This window comes from Syngnathus floridae, chromosome 2 (assembly GCF_059516105.1).
Source record: "Syngnathus floridae isolate MCC-2025c chromosome 2, RoL_Sflo_1.0, whole genome shotgun sequence".
Classification (NCBI taxonomy): Eukaryota; Metazoa; Chordata; class Actinopteri; order Syngnathiformes; family Syngnathidae; genus Syngnathus; species Syngnathus floridae.
The window spans coordinates 8,947,121-8,975,080 of NC_142414.1; the positions used below are offsets into that span (position 1 = coordinate 8,947,121).

Here is a 27,960-nt window from a genome sequence, read left to right on the forward strand (position 1 = left end):
GGATCTGAAAGATATAATAATAATAATTAATAATAATAATCAGTTGAAGTCCCAATGATTGTCACACACACAACTGGGTGCGGTGAAATTTGTCTCTGCATTTAACCCATCCCCGAAGGGAGCAGTGGGGAGCAGCGGTGCCGCGCCCGGGAATCATTTGATAAAGATATAGAATTTAATTTCACTGTATTTTCTCCTTGTACATATTCATGCAGCACCTCCATAAATGCAAGCTCCCCGAAACACATAATAATGTGACATCCATCAGTGAATGACATAACCATAGCACCTTTTCTCACTTTCAAACTCATCCCATGGGCCGGATTGAAGGCTAGTTTTGGCACACTGGCTTTATGTTTGACACCCCTGTGATCGACACGTCACAATGTTAAAACTGGACAAATGCTGTTTTGGGGTTCATTAACATTCCCCCCTAATAAACACAAGCTCCTCTATACAGTATGTTCCTCTGTGTCCTCCACCTCAAGCATCAGTTCCTCCTTTTCCTCAGGGACAGCTGAGGCATTGGGAGCCATATGGTAGCGTCATCGCTGTGTGCGACACACAAGCATCCAAATGTGTGTGTGTGTGTTCAGCCATGGCTCAAGGTGTCAGAAGGCAGGCTGGTTTAATTTTAACTGGCTGATATCTGCATGGCAGGTCCTCCTCTCCCTCTCTCTCTCTCTCTCTCTCTCACACACACACATATACACACACACACACCCATGCCCAGACAGCATCGTGCTCATCCAGACTTAGACATTCAGCAGCAGCCGATCTTTTTCCAGACCACCTGGATTGTACAAGGGGACCGCCAAGGACAGAGCGGAGAAGTAACTCTCACGCTGGGCGGACAGGGAACATCAACACGAAGGATACGCACGTCATCCCGGGCGTCAGGCTGAAAGCACGGCCGGCGGCTCTGCAGCATCACAGCGGCGCGGTTAGCGGTTGGTCGCTTAGCTACGAGAGGTAAGAGCGGAGGGGCGTGTGCGTGGTGGCTCAGCGTGCATTGCAGAAATGCTTCACAAATGGACTGCTGAGGATTATTACCTGAAGTGGCTTAATCAGCAAAAAAAAAAAAAAACACATTTAAGGCATTTTTGATCTATTTGGTCCCTTCATACAGTGACGTCCAAATTGACATGAGAATTAAAAGGCACCTTTTGGGCTAACAGTGCACGCTTTAGCCACACCCAAAAAAAGTTTTACAAAGGTGTTTGCCATCACCAGCTGCGTTTTGATGATGTGTTGACGTGACGGGGATCACAGGTTAAGTTTGCGGTTGAAATGACTGCGGTCAGACAGGTTTCAATTTCCTTTGCACCCAAACAACCTTCTCCTTATGTTGCCCCTTTGGCATTTTTTTTGCTCTTATTTAAAGAACATCTAAACATAAACAACGAAAATGTAATAAGAGTCTCAAATCAAGCGTTAAATAAAATATTCCATGATGCTGAAAGTTGAAATTAAGCATGTTGGCCATATTTGGTAGGCCTTTTGATTGAATTAAGTGTAAGGCAGCAAGCCAACGCCTTCTGGTGCTACTAATCTGCAGCAACAGATTGATTCAGCCACTTTACATAAAGACTCTCGAGAGCCCAAAGCATGAACGCTGGCTACTTGTTCTGATATGAAAGCAGGAGGCGAGTTTTTAATTTCCACTGTGACACAACAGTAAGCATCTAATTACTTGCTTTTGATTGATTCTTTCACTTTCAGCATGGGAACCACACCCAAGCTTCATCCTGGACATAAAATGTTATGTTATGTTATGTTATGTTATGTTATGTTATGTTATGTTATGTTATGTTATGTTATGTTATGTTATGTTATGTTATGTTATGTTATGTTATGTTATAATATAATATAATATAATATAATATAATATAATATAATATAATATAATATAATATAAAATAAAATAAAATAAAATAAAATAAAATGAAATAAAATAAAATAATACAAATATTTTCTCTCTGGTCTACCGAGCAGACATTGAGGCCAGGTCACACATTGTTGTCGAGTGGCAGGCTCGCATGAAGACGGACTAAAGTGCTTTGCAGGAAATGCTCTTAAGAGATAACGTCTGAAGTGTTAAGAGCAGTGGAGAAAAAATGCACCTTGTTGCTGAGTGATAGTTTGGGAGTAGTGGGCCACAGACTGTCAGTACTTTAGGCTCCTCTACGCCGAGGGTGGATTAGGGCCTGGTTAAGAGGTTTTGCGTTGGGTTTATCAATGACTCATATGGTCACTGTGTTGCACTTGAAGCTGCTGATTATGCAGAAACAAGGAAAGATGTTTTGCAACAATAAAAATCTGGACCCTCTTTATTCGGGTTCTATAAAACTGCCATTGGACAATTCATTGAATAAATCGTAGAATCGGAAAGAAATGTGCTGATTGGTGTAGAATCGGGTTACTTGGTCCATGATAACAAACTTGTGCTGATTCTAGAATTATTTCTCGCCTGGTGTATCAGGGCTGTGAGGTGGCGGTGAGGTCGACCGGTCCAAATCAAAGTGTGGAGCACTCGCTGACTTGTTAGGGGCTCTCTGGATCTTGTTTCACTCACAGAATAGCTTCCACTCAGAGCTCTGGGAAAAGAGAACTATATTTATACTCCAGCAGAATCTGCAGCGTTGTCCAACATTAGCTCTGCTCTGAGCTTGACCTGCCGTCCGGACAGTCCAAATAAGTCCAATAAAGTTAGCAGCCATCATCATACTGTAGCCTACTATAAAGTTAGCACCCATCATCACACTGTAGCCTGCTACAGAATGGAATTATAGAAACATTACTCAGCCGGGCTATTTAAATAATAAGACTCATCTCTTAGTCAACTGAATCGTAAATAAAATAAAATAAAAACCAAAGTAAAAAATAAAATAAAAATAACAAATAAATATGAAACATTAAAATAATAATAAAATAATAATAATAATAATAATAATAAAAATTGGTTGGGAAAGGTACTCAGTATCTACTTCTACGGAAGCCCAGATGCTTGCACAAAAACAACAACAAGAAAAAGACGTGCAAAGAGAGAAGTACTGATTCTACAGAATACTCATCTTATGTTGAAAAAAAAATTATCAATCCAAAACGTTTGGCTAAAAATCTTTCAAACTGAATGAAATAAATGTTTCGAATTTCAAATGGGAACAATTTGAATATCTCATCTTGAATTCCCTTTTGGGAATGAATGGAGAATTTTAAGTTGTAAATGATTAATTTGGACAAAACATTAGCATTGTAAAAGAATAAGCATCAATTGACGAATGGTCATTGAATTCATCAATTTGATAACCCCAAAATCATTGCTAATCAATGATTGTCATTGTGAATGTCAGATGTATCTTGAAAAGCTTTGAAATGAAACTACCAAGTAAACTTTTTCTGAATATGACCCTATTAGCGTATGATTGTGCCTATTATTATTTTACTGAGCCCATCACCTGCTCTGCTTCATTTTCTATTTCATGCTTTGTGATGACTATGGGGAGTTTGACAGGGCCTCAGACTTTCCATGATGCAGCACAAATTGTCAAGGCTGCACACATAGCGCTTCCCTCTGCAGCTTATATTCACCTAAAATCCTCACCGAGATCAACATGGCATATCTGGCGGCTATTTCTATTCCCAGGAGAGATGCGACTTTGCCCGTCAAATTCCGAGCGTATGTAACATGATTAGATAACGCCACGCAAGCGGGGGGCCGTAAATATTCACCTAGGGGCGGCCATGCCACGAAGGCTCCTCTTTTTTTGGGCCGGTATTGTTGCCTGGTGCTGTGTTGCACGTTGTCATGGAGACGTCCCTGACGAAGACCAAAGCTGCGTGCGTGTTTGTTACAGAACAGAATCGACTGCGGGGCAACTAAGACTTTATGTTTTTACATGCTCCATCTAATTTGTAATTTATTGTACCTTGTCTGGCAACCAGTTCAAGGTGTACAGAGACAGACGGGATAGGCTCCAGCGTGCCCGTGACCCTCGTGAGAAGAAACACTTGAGAGGATGAATGGATGAAATGATTCTACTCATTAGAATTCCTGAATGGGATTTTCAACTTTGCCAACTGTTAACTTTCCATCCACAGCATGCAAGGAAGTGTGCAATTCAAATTCAAAAATCAAAACAAGGGCAAGCTAACTTCTGGCACCCATTATGTGCTTCACAAAATGGACTTTGACACTTTCCCGAGAGTGGAGAAATTTACTTCTCAAACTGAATTGTCTTTGGTTTAGGCTTTAAGAATAGAAATAATTTCAGTTGTTAAAAGACAGATGCATTTTAGATTGCGTGCATCGCCGCCTTTGGAAGGTTCTCAGTCTGACTTGAGAAGTCTTTCAGCTCATTGTCTTGTGACATTATTGATCAGCATTGTATTGTTCAGCAGCAAACATGCCAGACAGTTCACTCAGGAGTTATCTGATCCTAGACCAAGTCATTTTGTGTGTTTACTTTCATTGATTCTTGGAGAGCAGCCTTCACCACACGGTGGCTCTGAGCCACGGGGGACTGCGTTCACTGTTGAGGCCTTTGCGACAGCACAGTGAGTGGCTCAAGGATGGCATGACCTTGTAATCCTCATGATGCCCGACTACGTTGTCGCGCGGAAGCATTTGCAACAGATGAGGTGGCAGATTGCTGACCGTCCCATAAATGTCCTGCCTAATCTATCCTCAGACTTCAATTGAGGGTTAAAGTCCAGAAAGGAGCATGTGTAGAGTTTAATCCTCACAAAGAGTCCTTATGGTCTCGCTCTACACACTGGCAGAGTTTAATAATATGCTTGGAATCCCCAGGTGCCAGGTTAGCTAATTGACTTTTGGGTATTTTCTGATTTTTTTTAGGATTTCCCCCCCCCATCTGTCCCCTGTGAGGACCATATACTATTCAATATATATATCAGCATTTTTAGAAGAATTTTGGGGGTTTGTCAAATGTGTTTTAGGGACCATTGCCCCCACCCACCCAAGGAAAATATCTTTGCTCCGCCTCTGTCTGTGCCTACAGGGTCCCCTAACGTTTGGCAGCGGTGAAGCTGGGCAATGTGGTGTTGACAACGAACGATTATCGTAGTTATAAAGTGATAATTACTGTTGTTGATATGGCTATTGTTAAACATCACACGAGCAAATCCAGATAACGAGTGAGTCGTTACCTGAGCCCTTGCCCACTATGATGTCATTTTCACTCGACAGGTGGCAGCCCCCTGAGTAGATAAAAACAGGGGAATTCTTCTGCTTATTTTATATTCCACAAAAGCAATATCAATCAAAACATCATGTTTAGACTCATACAACATGTTATTGCATAGAGAATGTTTGACTTCCACTTTAAGTATATTAAGACATGATGTTCCATCCTTAGGCTCAAACTGATGATATACTACCCTCTAGTGGTTAGTGAATTAAATTACAGGATAACTACGTGATGCTGCGAGTATCTACATTCCTCGCACTTGATCTGTGTGGTTCGGCTTTAAGAGAAGTAAAAGCTGCTAATAAGGAAAATACTTTCTTGAGTTCCTGAATGGTGAAAACATATTTAGGCTCATACTGATAATATACAAACAAATGCCTTACACGTACACAAAAGTATTTTTCCTGATTTATGACTTCAAAACAACCCATCAACGATAAATTATGGTTTTGCAGCCACTGTTCTGAGGGAAAACATAACTACACTGCAATGTGGTCTGCAAGCAGAAAAAACCTTGAGCTATACTGAGCTCACTGATGTGTGAACATCATTTTGCTTTTGACGCAGAGGCAAAGAACTGCAGTGTCACAGTCTGTGTGAACCCAACGACCTCGTCACTAATATTACTACGACCCGACATAATCACCTGTCCCAAAACAGACCTGGTTACACTGCAACTGTATGCAGCCTGTAAATTACGCCAAGAGTGGAAAACCAATACGGGGTAATAAATGCAATTGTGTGTTGGAACATGCGCCGAGGCCCAAATAGAATCCTCGAGGCTAAACATGGCACAGTGAAAGGAGGAGTTTCACTTCTTGTGCGTCATGCTCCGTTCATTGCTGTTTGACTTCATGCAGTGTGACTGGCACCATCAAAAAAAAATAAAAAAATAAAAATAAAATCTGGTCTCAGTGGGTAAACTTTTGGGGTTTGTTTGCAACCTTGACATCACAGAGGTGGTTGAAGGTGCACGTTCATGTGGTTGCGTTCCAGGTTTTGGAAGCAGTTGTAAAATCATTAGAAAGAAGCTCCATGGCAACATACGGAACTACAAACCAAGCAACAGAACTTGACAAGCCTCAAGAAAAACAACTCAATTTGTATTGCACTTAAATGTCTAAAAATAAAAGAGTTCCTCAAGATCAAATGCAAATAGATTGAAATAAAAATCATCAACAACAGGACTGCGCTCAGGCAGCAGTTTCTTTTTGTACCACTAGACGGCGCTGTGAGGTGCTTACCACTTTGGCTGAAGTTAAATCATGCATTGATTTTATCAAATGCATTGCCACCGTCTTTGAGATGCATCTAGAAGAAAGTATAAAGTATAAGTCACTTTTTGTCTTTTTTTTTTTTTACAATTTGAAATAGCTCCATTGAGACCTTGGCCACCTTGCCCAACAATACCTGAAGATCATCCCCGCCCACATGCCATGTTTTTGGAGATCACACATCCCGCGCTGGGGGCAACTTCATGAAATGTTTTATGTGCTCGCTAATGCCGGCAGGAAGCGTCTCAAAGGGTTTTTATTTCACCACGCGGAACCCTAAACTCCGGGTGCCACCTGTTGCTACGACAACAATCTGCTCTGTTTGTAAACACGACACTCCTTTTTGGCTTCATGATTAAAACCACAGAGGAAACGCTTGCTCCTCTGGCGGTGGTGTTATTACGATGTTATTAGCTGGAGTAAAAAAAAAAAAAAAAAAGAGTTCCTGCGGGTAAAGCGTGAGAGCCTCTCTAAGAAGCAACATGATCAAAATATTGGAGGTTGCTCCTGAAGTGAGTGGTTGGAGTCAACTTTGTGTGGAGAAGGCAGACGCGTGGTGGACCTGCTCCTTCTCAACAAAAGGTCACTCCATCTGTTCCTCCCTTCTCTCTCTGCTCACATTTGATCTCGATTCTCTTGCCCTCATGCAGTCACGTCAGGGTGTGATGTAAGGCTGCAGGAATGTACTCTGTAATGCGTGCGTGTGTGTGCGTGTGTATGTGTGTGTTTGCATGCATATGTCCTCCATGCGTGGGGTTTTATTTTCTTTGCAGCACACCTGCTTCCTCACCTTTCACCCTCCTGACTTTAATGGGCAAATGAAAAGTGAGTGCTTTTTTTTTTTTTTCTGATATATGAAGTGGCTGTTGCAATGCGTTGTTAACTGTTAAGAGTCCAACGTATAGTCTGAGGAGAGGATATGTAAGGCTCCGGGCCTTGGAAAGATTCTACGTTTTGACCCGCTAGCCAGCCACGGAAACTTGAGTGGTCACGGGAAAGAAAGCATCCAAAGTGCCAACTGTTTCCAGTGACTTTTGGCTGCAGATAATGTTATGACTGCCTAAAGAGCTCTCACTGAAAAAAAAAAAATAGTAGGGTACACTGAAAATGTCAAGGCGATAAATGTTGATGACATTTTTGAAGCTGGGTAATTGAAAAAAATATGCGAAGGTGTGAAAATTGGCGTTCCCACATTTCATAACATGAACTAAGAATATAGAGAACTGCTTTCTTTTTTTTTATTGGCTGCCCAAGTTAAAGATATAAGTAAAAACAAGTCAGCAAATTATTTTGGAGCAAACCACTTGCTTACATTGTTGTGCCAATTAAAATTGTTACAATAAAAGTCACTAATTTATGTTTTTAAGTTCAAATTGTCACAATTACTAAAATTAATATATATATACTTAATGACCTCAACATTGGATACATTTGATAATTATTATTTTTCTTCTATGAAATCACACAATGTTCAATAATTGAAATTAGATCTACAAATTAAGCCGGTAGCATTTTCGAGAAGTATTTGCCCATAGCCTGGAATTTCCCCAAGTGCACATTTACAGCAAGTGACATAACCATTCATCAAATTCAACATGAATCAACGTCCTTGTCCCCGCTGTGACCCTTAGCAGCTCTTAATTATGTGAAATATTTGCGCTCCCCCTCACAGTTTTGGCAGATATGTGATACTCGCACATGCCGAGCCGTCGTACGCGTCTGCGACCTTTGGAACTGTTGCGCTAACCCGTTCTATTGGCGGCTCGGGATTCTAACCGAGTGTATGTGGAGTGTGTCCCTGACGGCGGTAAAGGGGGAGGGGGGGGGGGGGATTACCTCAGCTCACAATCATGTGGCGTCTCACCTCCAGTTTGTAGAACGCAATCAGTCAACCAGTGGTGAGGTTCAATTCATCTGAAAATCCAAGAAGAATAAAATAACTTTCTGTGAAACATAGATTGAAATAAATCTCTTACTTCAGCAATTAGGATGATTGATTGCACAATGGTTTTCTAATCCCTTGAGGCCCATGCGGGCTGAATTTAGATTTAAAAAAAAAAAAAGCCCGTATAAAAGGTGATGCAATGCTTCTGGCATTCTTGTGTTTAGCTAACATTTTTTTTTTTTTATAAATGATGTGGTTACAGTTCATTTACTTGTTCTATCAATTTGTCATCATAATCAGCGAGTGCCTGACGCAACGGACATCAGAGCCAACCAGACGATGATTCTTCTTATCCCAAAATCATCTTTAGCTCAAGCTGCTATTTTCTTTCCCAATCGCACTCTGGGCCCCAAACACATCAGTCATAGGATTATTTATAATAAAAAAAAGGCATTGGCTGCAAATGATGGGCAGCAGTTTACGGCTTGGCAGTCCAAGAAAGTTCTGGATTTAGTTTGTGATTTGAAGCATTTGTTCATTTTGTGGAATGCAGTAAGGACTCAATTCTGCTGTGAGTCTAATAATAACTTTGAAGACAGCAATACAAAATCAAATATTTACAAAAATGTTAAAGGTGTTCCGTACTCACCTTTTTGAGATGCTGTGTAACATCCCAACGCGGTCCTTTCAAGGAAACAACATGCGTTCCCGTAGCAGCAGCCTGGAGGACGTCACCAAGGTCAAGCTGGCCAGAGAGGAAGTGTCTGGACGGCCGGAGCGCCGCGGTCGCCACCGGGAGCCGCCCGATGACACCGGCACCATCCAACGGAACCACAAGAGCACCAAGGACAGTGGCAGCACCACTGCCAAGGGGGGCCGCAAGGAGAAGACCAGAGACCTTTCGCGTGACGACCTGGTCTTCCTCTTGAGCTTGCTGGAAGGAGAGCTGCAGGTCAGGAGACAAGCCCAGAAAGACGATATATATATATATATAATAAACGATAACCTACATTATGCCCTCGGCAGGCCAGAGATGAGGTGATCACTGTGCTGAAGGCAGAAAAAATCGATATGGCCCTTCTGGAAGCCAAATACGGCTTTGTCACGCCACCTAAAGTCCTGCAGGCTCTGCAGCGGGATGCCATCCAGGGCAAAGCCGACGGCTTACAGGAAGACATCTATGAACGGCCCATGTTGGAGGTATCGGCAATTCCTGTATTATCTGAAAGCGATACCCTGCCTGGTAAAAGTAGAAGTGAAGTAAAAGACATCTTGTAGAATATCACTTGAGCTGAAGTCTTAAAGGATCTGACATTAAACGATGAAAAGTCATTTTTTTCCCCTATATAAAATTCACTTGTATATTCACAGTAAAAGTGCTAATTTGCTAATTTATCAACAAAAGTCCGTGACCAAGTCTCCTGCTCTTGTCTCACAGCTGGACAATCTGGTGGAGAAGCAGAGGGAGACGTACCGTCGCATGCTGGAGCAGCTGCTGATGGTGGAGCAGGCCCACAAGCAGGCCCTGCACAAAATGGCCGACGAGAAGCGCAATCATGGCGACTTTATGAAGAAGAGCGACGAGTTCACCAACCTGCTGGAGCAGGAGCGTGAGAGGTCAGTACATAGAGCTTCTTCAAACTCTTCATTCTGATGGCGCCGACCATATCAGGAGTTTGAAAATCAAAGAATAGCTAAAAAAAAAATCTAAACAGTAAGATTAATTAGGCTTCTCATGGAAATTTAATGGAGCTGCCGCCACTTCTGACCCCAAAAGAGAAGTTGTAGCAAGCTTTTGGGGCCCGCATAAAATTACATGGTGGGCCGGCTTTGGCCCCCGGGCCTTGTGTTTGACACCTGTGTGATCGCGGATGTGCGTAAATGTAGGCAGATACTTGGCCTTGATTGATTGAGGGTCTGTTATTGAGTGATGACCTCATGGCATGCCGACTGATGCAGGAGCAGCAGGGGTGTGGGAGCCAGAATGACAACGGCGTGCTAACCAGCAACACATGTCTCTTAAAAACATGATCTCAGCTCGGAGACAAATGCTACAAAGATGGCAAGTAGCCACCTTTGTTTCTCTAGAGGGAACTCAAGGCGGGAAGCCAATTTCATGGCTGTCTGCATCCTCAAGTTTTGTTTTCTAAAAAAAAAAACCCCAAAACATTTGGCTTGAGGTTTTGCGCTGAATGTTGTGTTGGATTAAGTAAGTGTATATTTGTTTTTACAGATGATGACAATTTCACTTTTTAACTTAAATGGTATCTGAGTTTTGCCAATTGGGGGACGTCACAATTAGGCCCTCCAGAAATGCTTCGAAAAAGATTTGTTGCCGTTTTAAAAAATAGTTGGAAAAAGATTGCAACAGTGGGCAGTCCTCGTTTTGACCTTAATTCTGCCCCGGTCATCATGATCATGAAAAATAAAATCTGCTTTTGCAGCCGAGACCTCCCAAAACCGAGTGACTTCAACGTCATAGACTTTTGATGTAGAAACTCGGGAACTGTTTTAAAACCAGGAAAAAAAAATGCACAATGTGTCGCCTTTTAAAGTAGCGTTAAAAAATTATAGGTCAACCACATTGAATACACAACCGGTCACAGTCACGCACAATTGATGATGAAATTTAATCTTGAATGAGGTTATGTTTTTAGAATGAGGGGAAGCCAAAGTACTCGAGAAAACAAAGCGTGTGCAAACTTGACACAAGATGAGATTCAAACCCACGACTTGTTGACTGTGAGGCATTATATGATAATTCTCAAAATTATATGAAAGTAAAAAAGGCTGCGGATGACAGACACGAACAGTAGCTGCAAACATGACACAGCACGACGTCCCTCCGCCTCTTTATTTGCTATACAGGGCTTGCCATTTATCTCGAAGCCATCTGGCCGGCTTAACTATAGCGCCGGTGATGACATCAACAGGTCGAGAACATTCTCGGGCGATGACCTCATCATCACCGAGGTGCTTATTATCCAGATTTGCCCTCTGCTTTCTTTGAAACGCAAGACTGCGTTTTATGTTTACAATGTGGGATTTGGGGATTGGAAATGAGCAGTGTTCCCGTACGATCGTCGTGAACTCTTACGTTGCAGGAATCAACCGCGAGGTTGTGGTTCATCTTTTGCACTTAGTTTTGACAGTGGAGTAAATGTGAATTTAGAGTTACACAATCCACAGTACCACGTTATACCACACGAGGCAGTGTCTGAGGAGCATTGAGTTGGTGCGGAATTGTTGTGCCCAGATGACGGCATGTTTGTCGATGTTGTCAAGCAGATGTTGCGCTGCACGCATGAGCAGAACCCGTCGGCACCTTTGGAACGTTAAGATGCTGTCAAAATTGTTTTCTCGTGTCATTCCTGAAGAGCTCCACACCTGTATTTTCAGCCTGGCCCACGCAGGACATTCCAACTTTGTGAGAAATGACGAGAGGAAATCAAGTCTGGAAGTGGAGATGCTTTGAACCAAACATTTCCTTGTATGGGAGGGAAAAAAAGTCATTTCCCGAGTTGCCGATTATGGTTTACTGGCAGACGTTTTGTGAGCATGCCCTCATACCGTGAATCCGACACGTTTGACCCGAGATGCCAAACGCATATTGTACCTCATCTCCAAATATGTCAGCAGGCCCCCTCAAAGCAAACATCACTCTTGTGGAGAAAGGCTACTTGTTGAAAAGGACGATAATGAGTCAAGATGTACGTTGAAAAAGAGAAAAGATTCAGTACAGTTGGCGGCAAATGCTTTGCAATTTTTCGCAGTAATTTTGTCAAGGTAACCATTTAGCAATTTATAATTGCATTTATTTATTTTGATTTCGTTATTATTTATTTATTTACTATTTTGTTATGATTTTTTTATTTTTATTTATAGTCATTTAGCAATTTATAATTGTATTTATTTTTATTTATTTATTTACTATTTTATTGTGATTTTTTTTATTCTTATTCATAGTTATTTATATTTATAGTTATTTTTTTATTCATTTACTATTATTATTATGATTTAAGCAGCAAGCCACTTGTAAAGTGGATGTGACTAAAGGAACGAGGCTCCAAAATTCCATCTGAGGCAACTGTTCCAAAGCTCACACGTTGGTGAACGTCTGTTCTTTACCAACACTTTATCGGAATTATCAAAGCCGTGCTTCATGTGGCTCCAAGTAGCTAAAAGTAGCCAAGCCATGCAGTTCTTGAGATTTTAAGAGTTCACCTTTTTTCAAAAGTGACAAAGGCCCGGCCGGGAGCAAATAGCTTGGAGCTTATGTGCAGGGCGAGACAAGACTTAATGGAGTCTCTGTGGAGGTCTTGTTTGAATGAAAGTGACACAACATTAGCGATGACATCATGTTTGGGCCAGAGAGCCACTTACAGGAAAGTTCGACGGTGTGTGACAGCATGTGTTTTTCTTCCTGATAGACATGGAACAGTAGAAAGAGCAACGCTGAGGGGGCAGAGAATGTTCCTTGCTTTTTGCTTCCATTAAGCAAACACACGGTAGCAAAAGGGGGTCCCACTAAACAGGCTTCAGGGACCAGATCTGATTTCAGGAGTCTCGGGAGGAGCCGAGCAGTGTAAAGTATCGATGTTAGCGAGCCACCAGGCCCTTTGCAAAGAATCCAAAGTCCCGGAAGGTGGTTTTTGGGTCACAATTTGGTCACACGCTCTGTGCCTTGGATCGGCCCCTCTGAGACCTCAGCAGAGTTCTTGTAAAGTTTAGTCAGGGGCACGTCATGTGTGGTTTGGATTTGGAGCAAAGGCGAGAGGCTAAAATCTGTGCTTCCATCTCGCTCTCTAATTTAATGTAAGTATAGCATGAGCTCATTCCAGAAGAACACTCTTTTTCCAAACAAAGAACTCATGAGCTCACGTTTGAAGAAGCTACGCGTGACATCTAATGATAATTTCCTCATTTTGAGCCCAAATTAAGCTACTACTGTGAAGAAGTAAATTTTTGTCTGCAAATAAAAGAAGATAGAAGGGAAGTGGAGGGAAAAAGTCCAAGTGTGTCTGCGGCGTGGACTGGCGCCAGATGTGAGCCAACTGTTGTGCTCAGTCACCCAAGTGTGACCAGTCATGTCTGTTCTTCGTGACATCATCCACAATCTCGTGGCAGGGAGATGCATTTAGCTCCGTTATTTGCAGAAAATTAATAAGGACTGAATAAAGTTCAATTGAAGGCAATGACACCTTTGGATGCTGATACGACGATGTCACACATCACTCGGTTGATGATGTGACCATGAGTGAGGGAAGGCAATTTGTCTCGCCGCCTTTAAGTGCTCCGGGCAATAATGTCATCGTGAAATGCACGACACACACTCACGGTGCGTCATGAATCTGTCTGTAAATTCCTGCGTCGTAAACTGAAGGACGGCTAGCTTAGCATTTCCGTTTCACGTCAACAGTTATGTGACAGGCAGAAGGATCGATAGCAGGGGTGACCAACATGTTCCCTACGGGCACTAGGTCACCCACCCGATCCACCTCCCCGCTGCCGAGTCTCCCAAAGGCTTGTTCTAATAATTGCACCGTTCGAAATTAGCAATGGTGAGTTAAAAAACATTTGGAAATGCAAAACATTTGCAGGGATTTATAGAAATCAAGTGTTGAAACTTGACATGTTTCTAAGTGATTGAGACAAATCATGAACATGATCATTGCCATCACACAGATTGTTAGAATTATTAATAAAACATCATTGGAGTAAATTTGCTATTTATGAAACTTGGGCTTTCACCTTAATCAGAAGCAAACTAGAAGTAGCTCTCAGTGTCCAAAAGGTCAGTGAAACTGATCCAGAAATTTTTGGGCACTGAGCCGCACTTTATTTTATTTTATTATTCTATTTATTACAATTTAATTTAGATTAATTTAATTTTATTTTATTTTATTTTATTTTATTTTATTTCACATTTTGTCGACATGAATAAAAATAAAATAAGTCTCTGAATCTATTTGGAAAGTCATCAGCAATGTTCTTATTTGTATGATTGGAGAACAAGCCATGACTTTTTAAAGCAACTTTTAAGACTAGAAATCATATCTTGGAGGCCAGCCACTAATAGAGCGGCTGAGCAGTGATTACAGAAGAGCTCAAGAGCAAGTCAAGCTCCTGCAAGACTTGGACGCGGCAGTGGAAAACAATTTCTTCTCTTTTTAGCTCCCAGCAAAGTTATTAAGTGGCCAGCAGCAGAACGGGAACAAACTTGGAGTCAAATTGGACAAGCATATCTTTTGAATTCAACCTAACTGGCAACTCCTCTGCGGCGCTGCGAGGCAAGAATTTATTGCTCTTGGCAAAAACTCCAGTCCTCATGAGTATAAGTGGCGCTGAATCCATCCCAGACCTAAAAGCCACCAAATCCGCATAAACAGTGAGAGATCTATTTTTGTAGACGGCCCGTGTATAAAAACTGCCGCATCTTGATTTTCTTGTCAAAGCAAGTAGAAGTTAGCATGTTTGGGAATTATGCAGAGTAAATTTTATTCTGATTTGAGAGAGTGCTGGTCTTAGTATAAACCTTGAAGGAAATCATTCAATTTACTCGCAATAAAATTAATGTCATAAATAAGACTTGATAATACTCGACAACATTTTAGAAATGCTAAAAGTAATAATTACACATTAGATAGATAGATATTAGATCCGGAAGGGGACAGTTTAATTTAGATGTAGATTTAGATGTAAAATGCCAGTAATGGGAGTCAATCTGTGGACCACGGGCCAAATTTGGTCAGTAATGTAAACATATTTGGCCCCGAATATAAATTGTGCATCAACTTTATGTGTAAACGATAAAATTGCAAATTGTCTTCACTTTTTTAAAAAATAGAGATGTTGCTAGCAATTTTTTTTTTTCACGATTCATCTTTTTAAAAAATGAACAGATTTTGCTAGTCTCTGATTTCAAGCAGGGTGCGGCATTAAGTTCCTCCAAAGTTTCCTTCAGTGAAAAGGGGCCATGGGTGTGTAAATTACAGACTGTGTGCCTGCCGAGCTCCGCCCTTCTGTCTGAAGGTGCAAAATTGATTCCTACCTGTCCATAACAGGACTGCACATGTCACTGCAGGTGCATTGGCAGCGTATGTCTTCTTAACTTTGGAATGGCCTTGTTGGAGAAAGTTTTTATAATTTAGCAAAAAAAAAAAAAAAAGCAGGAAGATGAAATTAAAGAGCAACCTTGGAGAAATAAAACCTTTGGGTTTGATTACATGACATGACTTGCACATCAGATAATAAGGCTCATCTGGCCATCTCATAATAAGCAACATGCACATGCATGTGAGTTGACACACCTATCGAGATGAGCTTTTCTCTCAAAAAATTGCTAAATGAATGATAATTAAAAAAAAAAAATCTGTTCAGTCAATCCAAGGATGGGGAATATCTTGCTTCTCCTCATCATTGTGGTTAATGTCATCAGACATACACTAGCGTAAAGTACAGATATAAAAAAACTACTTGAATACAGTGGCCAAGTATTTGGTTACAGCCCACCATTGCTAAAAAAGCACGAAAATGTCCCGTGATATCCACATGCTCGCACACACGCAAGAACACTCTCTTCTTGTGAGTGCGTGCAACACAAAGCTCCATGTAAGGACATGCTGATGATGTCACAGGGAGCAGAGCACATCCTTTTTTGTTTGCTCTGGCTGTCGGAATGCGATGCGACTCAGAGAGCGCGGCGGAGATGCACGGCAAAATAACTCATGGCAGTGACACCGGGAGAAGCTTTGCTGCAGGTAGGCTCGCTTGACTTGATCGAGAAACTTTGGCAGATCTTCATTCGGTGGTAAATGGATCACAGACGTTTCTGTGATTAAGGCCGGTTTATGTAAATTTGGCATTAGGTCAAGAAAGTGTACTGGGAAGTTTTTTCTTGCGGGATGATTTGGATGGTGACATTTAATCTCAATTTACTTTTCTACACTGTAAAACAAGGTGGTTTATTTTCATAATGGAAAAAAATATATATGTGCACTCTATATTAGTTTTAAACTCTGTAAACTCAGATTTATCCCACAGAATTAAGTCGATCTCTGTATAACAAAACTAAAAGTCATGATGAATTTGAGTTTGATGCTTCATTGAAACATTTCATTTTTGGATTTTCCATGTTCTCAGGTTCCTCAAGCACTCTCAAAATATGTATGTTATTTTTATTTGACAATAAATAGTCCAAAGCTGTGATTGTGAGTGTTAATAATAGTGATATATAGTAATAATCCTAATGTGCCTGTAAATGGATGAATTGTAAATGGGTGACTATGTGTTATTTTTACTTCAAAGTTGAGCTCTTTTAAACTGTCACCAAATCAAATGCAACAATGCTACATCCAATCAGCTTCTTTTCAAATGGTATGAAAAACAATATGAACACTATTTTGACGAGGTACAATGCAAAAATAATATCTGGATTGAAAATTACCACTTAAAAGAATGGGATACAAAACATGCAGTGGGGCCAGGAAACACTTGAAGTCGCACAAAATACTAAAAAAAAAAAAAAATCCTAAAACTATACTAAAATACTATTTTTTTTTCAAACTGAGAAAAATTCCTGTCGAAAAGTTTAAATAAATAAATCCATCTGTAACTAATATCTAACCTAGCACCTCGCACCACATGGCACTTAAAATCAAGAATCAGTCCGAACCATTTACTCTATATCTAAAAGCATCTGTTTGGGATAATGATGAACATTTTGGAGATTTTTTTTCTTCTACTTTTGTTTTACTGTTGTCTTACTTATCATCCTTGGCAAAACATGTCGCGGTAAAAATTGTTCCAAAACGGCGATGAACAATACCGCTTAATGGGAACACAACTTTATCTGAAAGTAAATCTTCCTGACTTCCTCTTTTTCAGGTTGAAGCTGTTAATTGATCAGGAAAGGGCCTACCAAGAACGAAAAGACCAAGAGAACAACAAAAAGGTCACGAGCCTGAAAGAGGAACTGACAAAGGTCAAGTCCTTTGCGTTGATGGTGGTGGACGAACAGCAGCGTCTCAACGAGCAGCTAAATCAACAGACGGCCAAAGTCCAACAGTTGAGCACAACTGCTTCGCAGGTTCAGGAGGAGTTGACCTTAGCCAACGCCAACCTTCGAGAAGAAGAGCAGAAGGTGTCTCGCCTGGAGGCGGAGCTACGTGACTGCATCGGTCGACACCATCAGGAGCAGGAAACCGTGATGGCCAAGTTGACGAGCGAGGATGCGCAGAACCGGCAGCTGCGTCACAAGTTGTCCACGCTAAGCAGACAGCTTGATGAACTGGAGGACACCAACAAGACCCTGCGAAGAGCCGAGGAGGAACTTCTGGAGATGAGAGACAAAATGAGCCGAGGAGAATGCGGAAACTCCGGCTTCATGTCCGAGCTGGAAGAGCTGCGGAAGAGAGTGCTCGAGATGGAAGGGAAGGATGAGGAACTGATTCGGATGGAGGACCATTGCAGAGATCTCAACAAGAAACTGGAAAAAGAAGCCAGTCAAAGTTACAGTTTGAAGGCCGAAGTGGACAAACTGAACCAGAGAATTATGGACTTGGAAAAACTCGAGGGTGCGTTTAGCGAGAGCAAAGAGGAATGCAACTCGCTGAAACGAAACCTCGAGAGGGAAAAGACTGTGTCCAAGACGCTCTCTGGTGAACTGGAAGCCTTGAAAGCTCAAGTTAAAGACCTGGAATGTGCTGAAGGTCACCTGGAAAAGACGGAGTTGACGCTGAAGGAGGATCTCACCAAGTTGAAGACGCTGACGGTCATGTTGGTCGATGAGAGGAAGACCATGGCGGAGAAGCTCAAGCAGATGGAGAACAAAGTGCAAAACAGTTCTGGCAAACTTCAGGCCGAACAGGAGAAGGTCACAACGGTCACGGAAAAGCTCATCGAGGAGAGCAAGAAAGCTTTGAGGTCCAAGGCTGAGCTGGAGCAGAAGATGTGCGAGGCCAAGAGGGAACGGGATGACCTCAAAGGCAAACTAAGGGACCAGGAGGAGAAGAACATGGATTTGGAGTCCAAAATCAATCTGATGAAAAAACGGCTGCAATCACTCGAGACGATAGAACGAGACTACCTGAGGAGCAAAGTCAAAGAGGAGCACGTGAAAACACCCTTGGCTAACCGTTTCCAACAAGAAGACAACAAAGTCAAAGACTTGACCCAGGAGGTTGAGCGCCTTCGACGCAAACTCAAAGACATTCGTGTCGGAGATACCGAGCTTTTGAAAACAGACGAGCTAGAATCCTTGGAGAAGAAATTCACAAACGAGCAGGAGAAGGCCCAGGCTTTGATGAAAGAGCTGGAAATGTCCAGAAAAGAACTTTCCACATACCAGCTGGCCGAGAAGAACGATTCCAACCAAGAACACGTTTTGTTCAAACGTTTGAAGGAAGAAGAGGCGAGGTCGAGTCATTTGACACAGGAGGTCGCGGCTCTCAAAGAGAAGATCCACGAGTACATGGGACAAGAGGAGTCCATATGCCACATGAAAACCGACCAGGCCTCTCTGCGAAGGAAGCTCACCCAACAGGAGATCCGAAACAAAGAACTGGCCAGAGAGATGGAGACCCTCACACGGGAACTGGAACGATATCGTAGATTTAGCAAAAGTTTGCGCCCGGGCATGAACGGAAGGCGTTTTTCCGATCTGCACCTCGCCACCAAAGAGGTCCAGACCGACCCTGATGACCTTTCGACAGCGGTTCCGTTGGAGTGTGCGGTGCTTAACGGGAAGCTGTGCGGCGAGGGTGACTCTGAGGACAATGAGGTTTACAAACGTGGCCCCTCCCTCGTGAATAATATCAATAACCTCAATAACAGTATGAGAAGAGTCTCCAATGAGCTGAATAGCAAATTTCGAGCTCGGCCCAATGGTAACCACGTCCAGGCTGGAGACGTGGTACTGACCCACAGTCCCGGCCAGCCGCTTCAAATCAAAGTGACTCCAGAGCATGGACACAACGTGGCGACGCTGGAGATCACCAGCCCCAATGCGGAGAACACGCCGTCCTTCACCAGCACCGCCATCATCCCCACAAGCGGAGCCCCGCCCAAACAAAGGATCACCATCATCCAGAACGCCGCCATTTCACCAAGAGGTTCTCCAATATCGCACTCTCCAGATAGGATGCTCTCTCCTCTCACCATGGCAACGTACTCCAGAACCCTGAGCCCCGACTCTTCCAGCTCAACCACCCCCGAGAGAGCCGTATCTCCTATCCAAATCGTTTCCGTCACAACGACCACCCCCGACCGCAACGTCTCCTCCGAGCCAGCGGAGGTCGCCGGAGGGCACGCCGTCTTCCGCGTGACCCCCGAACGCCAAAACGGCTGGCAGGTGCAGAGGTCCAACAGTTCTGGGTCAAATATCATCACCACAGAGGACAACAAAATCCACATTCACTTAGGGGGGGCCTTCAACTCAGCAGCAGCCCAGGAACAGAGGATCGCTAACGGCGGCGTGGCAACACCCAAAAGCAAGAACAAAATCACCAGTAGCATCATGATTAAGCCCGCTGCCACCCAAAGCCAACGCCCATCGCAGATTACAGTAAGTAACGTTTACGACTGACCCCTATGACCCCGCCCCCTCAACCATCCCTTCAGAGGTTCGATACAACCCCCCCCCCAACCCTGTTCCTGATCCATTTCCTTGACTCAGAGTTAGCTGACTTAGAACTGTGGCTTTGTTTGTGGTTGCTTTGCTCGGTTGGGTTTGATTCGTTGGACTAAACCGAGTGCACGTCCCGTGTTGACACTGATGTACATTTTTTTTTTTTGTCCTCTCGCACGTCTGAGTTTGTTTCTGAGAATTAAAGTTGTTGGAGTTTGTCATCCATGTTCACCCGCCTCATTTCTTCACCGAATGCAGCATGTTTCAGTCGTGTGTCGTCAAAAACAAAAAAGGTTGTTCTTTAAGTTGATTTGCATGTATGGTCAATTTTTTTTCCATTGTTGGGATGCAAACAAACTCACATTTTTATCAATAATTTTATAACTTTTTGTACTCACATTTTTAATGAGTGTTCAAACTTCTGAGCTATGAAAGTCAGATTTTTTTTTTAAAAAAGCAACTTTTGTCCAGTATTATGACCGACGGACATTTTTTAAATTGCCTTTCTCCACCATCAAAATGGATTTGGAATCAAATCAAACTAGATTTGATTCAATTTGAGATGTTTCTCAAAATATCGAATTTTCATTCATTTCATGCAACCATTACAGCCCTGGAGCTCAAAATGGAAAATAAAGTTAAATAATTAAAAAAAAAAAAAGCATCACAGCTAAAGAAACTGGATCCTCAGTAGGTCCGAGCAGGAAGACATGATGCATGTTTGCATGCTGAACAAGATGCTCTTCATTAGTGCGAAGCCTGAGAGACCGGAGCAGCTGGGTTCTGCTGTCTGCGATCCACTTTGGATTCATCGCGCAAACTTTCCCCAACAGCTGCACTGAAACTTCCTGAATTTCCAGAACAGATGACAGCAAGCGTGGTGACCAGCAGGGATGATAAAAGTATGATAATGTTGGTCTAGGGGCTTTCCCTAAACATAAAACATCTCACGCAAATGAGCATGCAAACGCTGTGAATGTGAGCGCTCTCCTGCGCAAACACCAAAACAAAGCTTTTGTTTGGTTGCTATGGGAACAGCGAGAGGAAGCTGAGCTCCTGCCGCAGCGACGATATGCCAAAGAAGAAAATAGAATCAAGTATTGACACATATTCTGCTGTCTGCAACTTTTACTTCACCTCACGATATAAGAATAAACTTTGGTGAAAGGTCACAGAAGATGAATGAACGTCTGACTCAGCTTGCAGGTCAAAATTAAGGCGCAATGCCCACTCAGCATTTTGTTAGGCCTGTCTATCAACTTTTTAGCAAAAGATATAATAAATATATTATAAATACATAAAAGGTCATATTTTTACGAGTAACCCGACTTTTAGAAGCAAATGATCACCATCTCACGTTAAATACGAAATAACCAGACTGTCAAACTTTGCTTGAAAGTCTTAATTCCCGAAAACATAACATTAATTCTTTCCAGCGGGGTGACTGGTAAAAACGTTCATTTGTTTAGTTCAATCAAATTTACTAGATTAATTTTAATATCTACTGTAAACACAAACTACTTAGTCCTCGTCTTTACGATATAAACAAAATTAAACATAGACATTAGATGACTTGGATCAAGTGATCAACATGTTTGCCCATTTTCAGACAACTCGTCATTCCCAAAATGCGTAACTGCACGCACGTCTGCAACATCTGCAAGGGAAGACTTTTGTGGAACTTATAAAATGTGTTTGGCTCTACCTAGTGGTGACTTTGATTCTGCAACTGTGCCGTCTCTTGAGCAGTTCGTGGTATAAAAACTTCAAATCGCTTTTGTTTTTCTTTCTGTGCTACTCCAGATACCTCATGAATCATTCCGACGCCCGGGACCGACAAGAATCCCAAAACCAAAGGGCTTCACGTCTGGAAAGGGGACAAGCGGCAACGGGGCGCTGCAGATTCGGAGCCAATCTCTGCACACGCCTCTAAGCAGCGGCAAAGTTCAGGCTGTGCTTACGTCTGCAGCCGCGCACAGAACCAACAATAACAACCCAAACCTCGCCAACCGCAGACTTTAGTCACATGTCAGGAATAAAGAATAGAAAAATAACAAGGAGAGGTAGAGACAGTCACCTAGTCTAAAGTAGCTGCTTTATTTTTTTTTATGTCAGCGTCACTGCAACCCAGGTGAAGCGTAATGAAAAAGAAGGCTACTTGATAAATGTTGCTTATTTGTACTGTATTTATTTTTTATCAGTATGGAAAACAAAAACGAATTTAAAAAAGACTGGAGAATAACTTTTTTTTTTTAAATGGGAAGTGGCCATTATAATGTTGTACTAAATGTGATAAACCAATGATGAAATGTAACCGCGTCACACTTCTAAAGATGTTTTTTTTCTCTCCCCCTATTGATTCAATAAAGATCTTTTATACCGCAACATGTACGTCTGAAATTGATCTTGATCACAAATTCTGCATCAAAAAAGAGAAAGAATAAAATACAGCTGCACTCTCTTTAGCTCACATTTTCCACATTTTGCTACAGCATTATTCTAAAATGGAAAACATTCAGCAAAGTTTACTTCATTTTAATTTTTAATACAATTTCTAATAAATTTGTCATTATGAGTATAGAATTTAGAGAAAAAAAAATAATTTTTTTGCTGTAACATACCAAATGTGGAAAAAAATATAGTGGTTGAAAAAAAAAACTTCACTGTAATGTTATGCAATTAAAAAGTAATCATGATGCATGCTAAACATTTTACGTGAGATTTCCTGATAATTCAAGCCCAACTCAAACCTCCTTCTGTCCTCGCGTGGCTGCAGCTCCGATCACGTGGACCTCAGAGATGTCTGCATGGCGGTGCTCAGCACACACAGGAAGTGATCCATCTCCTGGCTTCGCTCTGTGGCGCAAATCCACGAGCGAGACGGAGCCTCCAACATGAAGGCGTGCTTCACGTCTGGGGGAATATCAAGCAATTGAGCAAAGGAAAGCAGCAGCAGCAAAACTTGTGTTTGTGCGTGGCAACTTACAACGCAAGTGGGTCATCTTCCTTATAGTCAGACTAGCGAGCGCCACGGAGGCAAGAAATATGTGTGTGCTCCTGTGCTCTAGTGTGAAAGGTATATGTTGCTTTTGCCTCCGGGTCAACATCAGAACATCAGTGAACAGGAAGAGGCTGACGTCCGCCACGTGCTCGTACATCCTAAACAAACATAGTGTAACTCAAAATCATCTGCAAGAGTAGCATTAATACTTGACAAGATTTACTACAAACTAGCTTGGTGAAGCTTCAAAATTGCTTCGTGAACCAGTTGTTGTTTTCTTTGGCTCCTCTAGATGGCAATGTTGGCAAGTTAGAGTGAGCCAAAGAAAACAACAACTGGTTCACGAAGCAATTTTGAAGCTTCATTCGAAATCATTCACGAAAAGTGAATTATCTGAGGAGCAATGCAAACAATTTGGAATTTTTTTATGAAATGGCCACCTGATCGACTCGGGTATGTGGTCATGGGGGCTGTGTAGCAACGCAGCATCCTGATTGGTTATCAGCTGCCGGTTTGCCGCCCTGAGACTCTGTGGGCAGACACACACAAATACTTTCACACTTGCTTGAGTTAAAATTGTAAAGAAACACAAAAGTAGTTCTACCGGACAGCCTTGGATCATTTGTTGGGTTTCCTCTAACAGCCGGTCTCTTTCACAGTTACGTTTTAGCTGCAACGAGACAATTGGCTTTCTTTTTTTTTTTTCATGGTAAAGATGTTCACTGTGTGTATTTGACGTTCTACTACCTTTTGGATGAACTGTGTGTATCTTTGCAAAGTATCGAGGGCGGAGGAGACTTGTGTGTGATCAGGATGACTAGCATGTGTGTGTAAAGTCAGCGCTTGCATCAGCGTTGTGTACTCGTGGATTCTCCACACCGGACACAGCAGCAGCTCCTGTAAACTTGAGGAGCAAACTCAAACATCAACACAAACCCACGTCCACATGCGAGATGCGTGTTGCAGTTCAACAGAGCACAAGCGTGGACGAGATTACCTCAGCATGTGGGTCGTGAGAGTTCTGTCGGTTCTCTGGAGGAAAGCGCGAAATGCTGGCTTTGTATCCCGGCACTGACAGGCATATATAAACAATTCTAAATTGATATAACTGTTGCGATGGTAACCACAAATAAGATAGAAACATAACCGTTTGTATTTTTACAGAAAAAAAAAAGACATGGCATCACACTGAGCTGTTCCTAATATTTCAGTTACCGCATTGAGCTAATAATAATGACGGCAAAATAAAGTTTCAAGATGAAGCACACTATCTTGCCAACATCGCCATCTAGAGGAAACAACAACTGGTTCACGAAGCAATTTTGAAGCTTCATTTTCCCATTACTAGTTATATGACAGTCCAGTCTAAATATATTATATAGGTTTTGTATCCAATCAGTAGGATCGTTACCTTGTCGATGGTACCAAGAGCAGTAATGTAGTTGTTGAGGTAGTTTGTGTACACTCTGAGCCGTGCACACAATTTCAAGCACACATCACCGATACATTGCTCGGCTCCCCACTGCTGGAGTCTGACATCCAGATCTGCCTTGAACTCCCTTGGGACGAACAAGAAGACTTCCGGGAAATGTTCACAGAGACAAAAAGTGTGGCTGGTGCGCACCTGTTGAGGTCCAAAATTTCGGAAACGGGGCTCAGGACGATAAGCATTTCGGGAAGGCTGAGAATGGCCCTTTTAGAGTTGAGGGCTGCCGTGAGAGGTTCTTGGTATGCCTTTAACATAGACGCAGGTAACCAAGAATGCAAATTACCATGTAAAAATTACTCAGTATTTTTATGGACACGATATCCGCAATTTGTATTTGTTAAGAGGACAGACCTTCACAATAGCACTGAGTCTGCTGATGTAGAGAACCTCGCTGTGTTGCAGCTCTCGGACAATGACGCCTCTCCAGTCCAGCTGCGTCTGCAAGATGAGGCGAGCAATAGATGAAGATGTGGCCGATGTCAACAAACGCGGCACGTCACACCTCAGGAAGTCCCGACATCACAGAGACATTGGACACTTGGTTTTCTTCTCTCGTCTCATCCTCATCACTCCATTTCGTCAGGAAGGCAGCGAGAAACTCAAATGGTCTGCTCTGAAGATGCAAGACCCGTAAAGGTTTGTCACCCCCCTGCTAGTCTTGTGATCGTGGAAATGAAGATCAGCAAACCCCAGTTACCTCCGCCTGTTTGCCGAGAACAGTGAGTCCCTCAGTGAGCGCCACAGTCAGATCTTCGGACAAACACAGATCCTCAAGATGGACGCTTTCCCACAGAGAATGACCTGTGGAGTCACGGGAAGTTACAAGACGGGTTTCTGCAAGCCTACGAGAAGTGGGACACCCACCCAGAGCTCTGCCTCGGGCTTGAAGGCCAACCCGCTGAAGTTGGAACTCTAGAGAGTTTCTCATCTCCACTAGAGCTTCCTCCATCCATTGGGCCTGCCTGCACCAACCCAGCAGGACTGGCTCAGTGATGTAACGCAGAGCCGGGCCTCCCGGTTGCGGGTCGGAGAACCTGACGGCACCGATGCTGCCATCAGACCAATCGCTAAGGACTAAACAAACTTGGTTTTGTTCATCTGGAATGGAAACTTGATGGTACTGTAAGACTGGCACACTCACTATTTTGAAAACTTCCAGTGGCGAGACCCATCGGTGCCGAAACCTTCAGACCCGTAAGAGCGGCCAGTTTCTGCATGAGCGCCACACCTGAGGCTGAAAGAGACGAGATGTTACGCCGCAGAGTTGCTCCTGAGTCACAGCGAGAACGGGAGATGACCCACTTGACGCTGCGCATGGTGAGAAAATGTCAATCCCACCGCCTTGCTCAGCAGGGGCCACCAGGGTGGACAATTTTTCCCAGAAATCTCGATGGGCCGGGGTGAGTATGCTTCTGTCTGATAAACATCTATCTGCGAGAACAAAAGATATTGACGAAAGAAGCTCTTCGTGGTACCGTTAGAATTGAGCAACATCATGAAATAGATTTTGAAATGCAAATTGTTATTCCTCACCGTGAAAGAGTTGGACTTGTTCTGTTCCTCCGGGTGCTAACAGGCCGAGCCTTTTGAACGTGTGCCCGGAAACAGCCCCCTCCAACTGGGACAATAATGCTGAGAAGGTCCCTCGATGGTCATAGAGGACCACGAGTGCGTCCGCTTTGGCGCCGCTCAGCACCAGCTACGTGGAAAATGATGTTGACTGCTGAAGTGTTTTCATCCCCCATGTTTTTATCTTCTTGAAGTTGCTGGGTTACCTCGTAAGCGGGGATTTTATTGGAGAGCAACAGCAAGTTGTCGGCAGGATGGCGGGAGATGTTGGAGGCTTGGAGTGGTGCAGGTCTGGAGACGTATTTGGACAGTGGCCCACTCGCTCTGCTCGGAAAATTTCAAACAGCAGCTCGGCTTATAAACGGTTACAATATTGAGGAATGTTTGAATGGATGACTAAAATATATTTAAAAAATAAATTTCCAGGAACTCAACCCAAAATTAGTAATTTAAATTGTATATTGTGATTAACTCCATTTCTGACCTGCTCGAACTGAGCCCCAAGTTTCTCTCTGAGCTCAGGCCGCTGCTTGTGCTCAGACTCAAGTCAGGAGGACCTGGAATCTTGAAAAGTGTCCCAAGGTTGGTTGCTCGGCTCTGGACACCACCGCTTCCGGATTCCCCCAATTTTGTGCTGATGCTCCAGGCTTTTCTGGTTCTCAGTGCTAGTCCTGCAGAAAAAAAAATTAAAAATTACATTTGCATTTTGGGGGGTTTTTACTGCTTTCACTCACTCTTCTCCTCATCAATCTTTGCTCTGGTCAACCTTCTGATTACTCTCTCTTTCAGTCTCTCCTCTTCTTCTTCTTCTTCCTCGCTATCATAATGTTGGCTGAGTGTCCAGTACGGTTGTGCTGCCTCAAGAGGAGTCAGCCTGTCCAGTGTGCTGATGCAGGAGATGAAGTAGTTCTTCCAAGCGCCATATTCCTTTTCTCCAGGTACGTAGGGAAGAAACCAACCTTGTCGTACGCAGCGCCCCGCCCAGAGGCAGTCCTGAGGTTTATTTAAGCCACAATTATTAAACTCACCTGTTATAAACTTGCACGTTATAAATAATTATATCTCCCCCAAGAAGATGATCATAGTTCTGTCAGTGCTTTTGACTTTCCCACCTGTTCAGACAGAAATCTCCAATGCCAGCTGACTTGGGCGGCGGAGCAGAGGTCCAAAGGAGACAGGAAGGACATGATGTAAAGCGACAGGAAGCGGGGCAACGCCGCTGTGAAGTCCAATCGAGTCGTTGGAAGCGTTTCGGTCAGCAGATCTCTGCAGTACCTGCTCGGGTGATCAGAGGAGAATGTTCTGTTGTGTGCATTGTACAGGAGGAGACAGATGGCTTTACCTGAGCTGAGGTTTGGTGCATCGTGTGAGCACAGAATGCAGCATGTGCTTCCTTTGTCGGTCAGTCCATAGTTCAAACCAGTGCACCACTAGGTTGATCCGCTCTTCAAATAACTGTTGGGGAACAAGCACGAAGATGACCACCAGATCATGAGATGGGTTACTATACCTGCTTTTTGGTCAAATTAAATAATTACAAATAAAAAAAAAGTTCATGGTGACTATAGCATTTGCGTCCATTAGATCACAGTCTATTAATTGATAATGTAACAGTGAAGGTAATTTTTTAGTGTTCTGCGTCTGACCTGCATGTTCTCCGTATGGTTGCTCAACGGAGTCCAACAGCTGAAGCGAGTGCTTGAGTTCAGCTTCCTCTTCTCCATGGATGCTGTCTTAAAAAAAAAAAATTAAAAAAAAAAAATAGCCACGTGTAATCCCTACCTGGCACACAATTAGAAATATCATCATCATAAGCAAGTCATATGTCGCGTCAGGTTGCCATGGAAACGCATCAACACATTCCTTTACACACGATACACCGCTTCTCATCATTATATTTCTGGTA

General features: G+C 42.8%; 2 protein-coding genes and 2 long non-coding RNA genes across 6 annotated transcripts; 1 reads left to right on the forward strand and 3 right to left on the reverse strand.

The window, feature by feature from the left end:
• The first annotated feature begins 687 nt into the window (after positions 1-687).
• filip1l (filamin A interacting protein 1-like) lies at positions 688-22,374 on the forward strand. 3 transcript variants are annotated; one of them, XM_088369044.1, is made up of 6 exons: positions 688-972; positions 9,062-9,321; positions 9,396-9,569; positions 9,808-9,986; positions 17,256-19,932; positions 21,799-22,374. In XM_088369044.1, exons 2-6 carry the CDS (start codon positions 9,070-9,072, stop codon positions 22,015-22,017), a joined length of 3,501 nt encoding a protein of 1,166 aa, XP_088225170.1. In that variant the 5' UTR covers positions 688-972; positions 9,062-9,069; the 3' UTR covers positions 22,018-22,374. The 3 variants fall into 3 exon arrangements, with proteins under 3 accessions (XP_088225170.1, XP_088225168.1, XP_088225169.1); XM_088369042.1 differs by lacking the exon at positions 688-972 and adding an exon at positions 6,810-7,066; XM_088369043.1 differs by lacking the exon at positions 688-972 and adding an exon at positions 7,158-7,309.
• On the reverse strand, positions 2,039-6,765 carry LOC148401595 (uncharacterized). The gene is made up of 3 exons (XR_015857121.1): positions 6,621-6,765; positions 6,455-6,521; positions 2,039-2,597 (listed from the first exon to the last, which is right to left on the reverse strand). It is a non-coding gene; the product is annotated as an uncharacterized LOC148401595 (long non-coding RNA).
• Positions 8,285-9,473, reverse strand: LOC148401596 (uncharacterized). Its single transcript, XR_015857122.1, has 3 exons — positions 9,380-9,473; positions 9,019-9,303; positions 8,285-8,398 (listed from the first exon to the last, which is right to left on the reverse strand). It is a non-coding gene; the product is annotated as an uncharacterized LOC148401596 (long non-coding RNA).
• On the reverse strand, positions 22,238-27,900 carry ect2l (epithelial cell transforming 2 like). The gene is made up of 21 exons (XM_088369045.1): positions 27,701-27,900; positions 27,397-27,509; positions 27,167-27,329; positions 26,789-27,047; positions 26,539-26,725; positions 26,261-26,378; positions 26,019-26,184; positions 25,788-25,916; positions 25,627-25,719; positions 25,350-25,559; positions 25,183-25,286; positions 24,988-25,098; positions 24,837-24,923; positions 24,621-24,730; positions 24,408-24,555; positions 23,994-24,067; positions 23,744-23,900; positions 23,601-23,666; positions 23,437-23,525; positions 22,982-23,154; positions 22,238-22,908 (listed from the first exon to the last, which is right to left on the reverse strand). Exons 1-21 carry the CDS (start codon positions 27,776-27,778, stop codon positions 22,778-22,780), a joined length of 2,766 nt encoding a protein of 921 aa, XP_088225171.1. The 5' UTR covers positions 27,779-27,900; the 3' UTR covers positions 22,238-22,777.
• Positions 27,901-27,960: the final 60 nt, after the last annotated feature.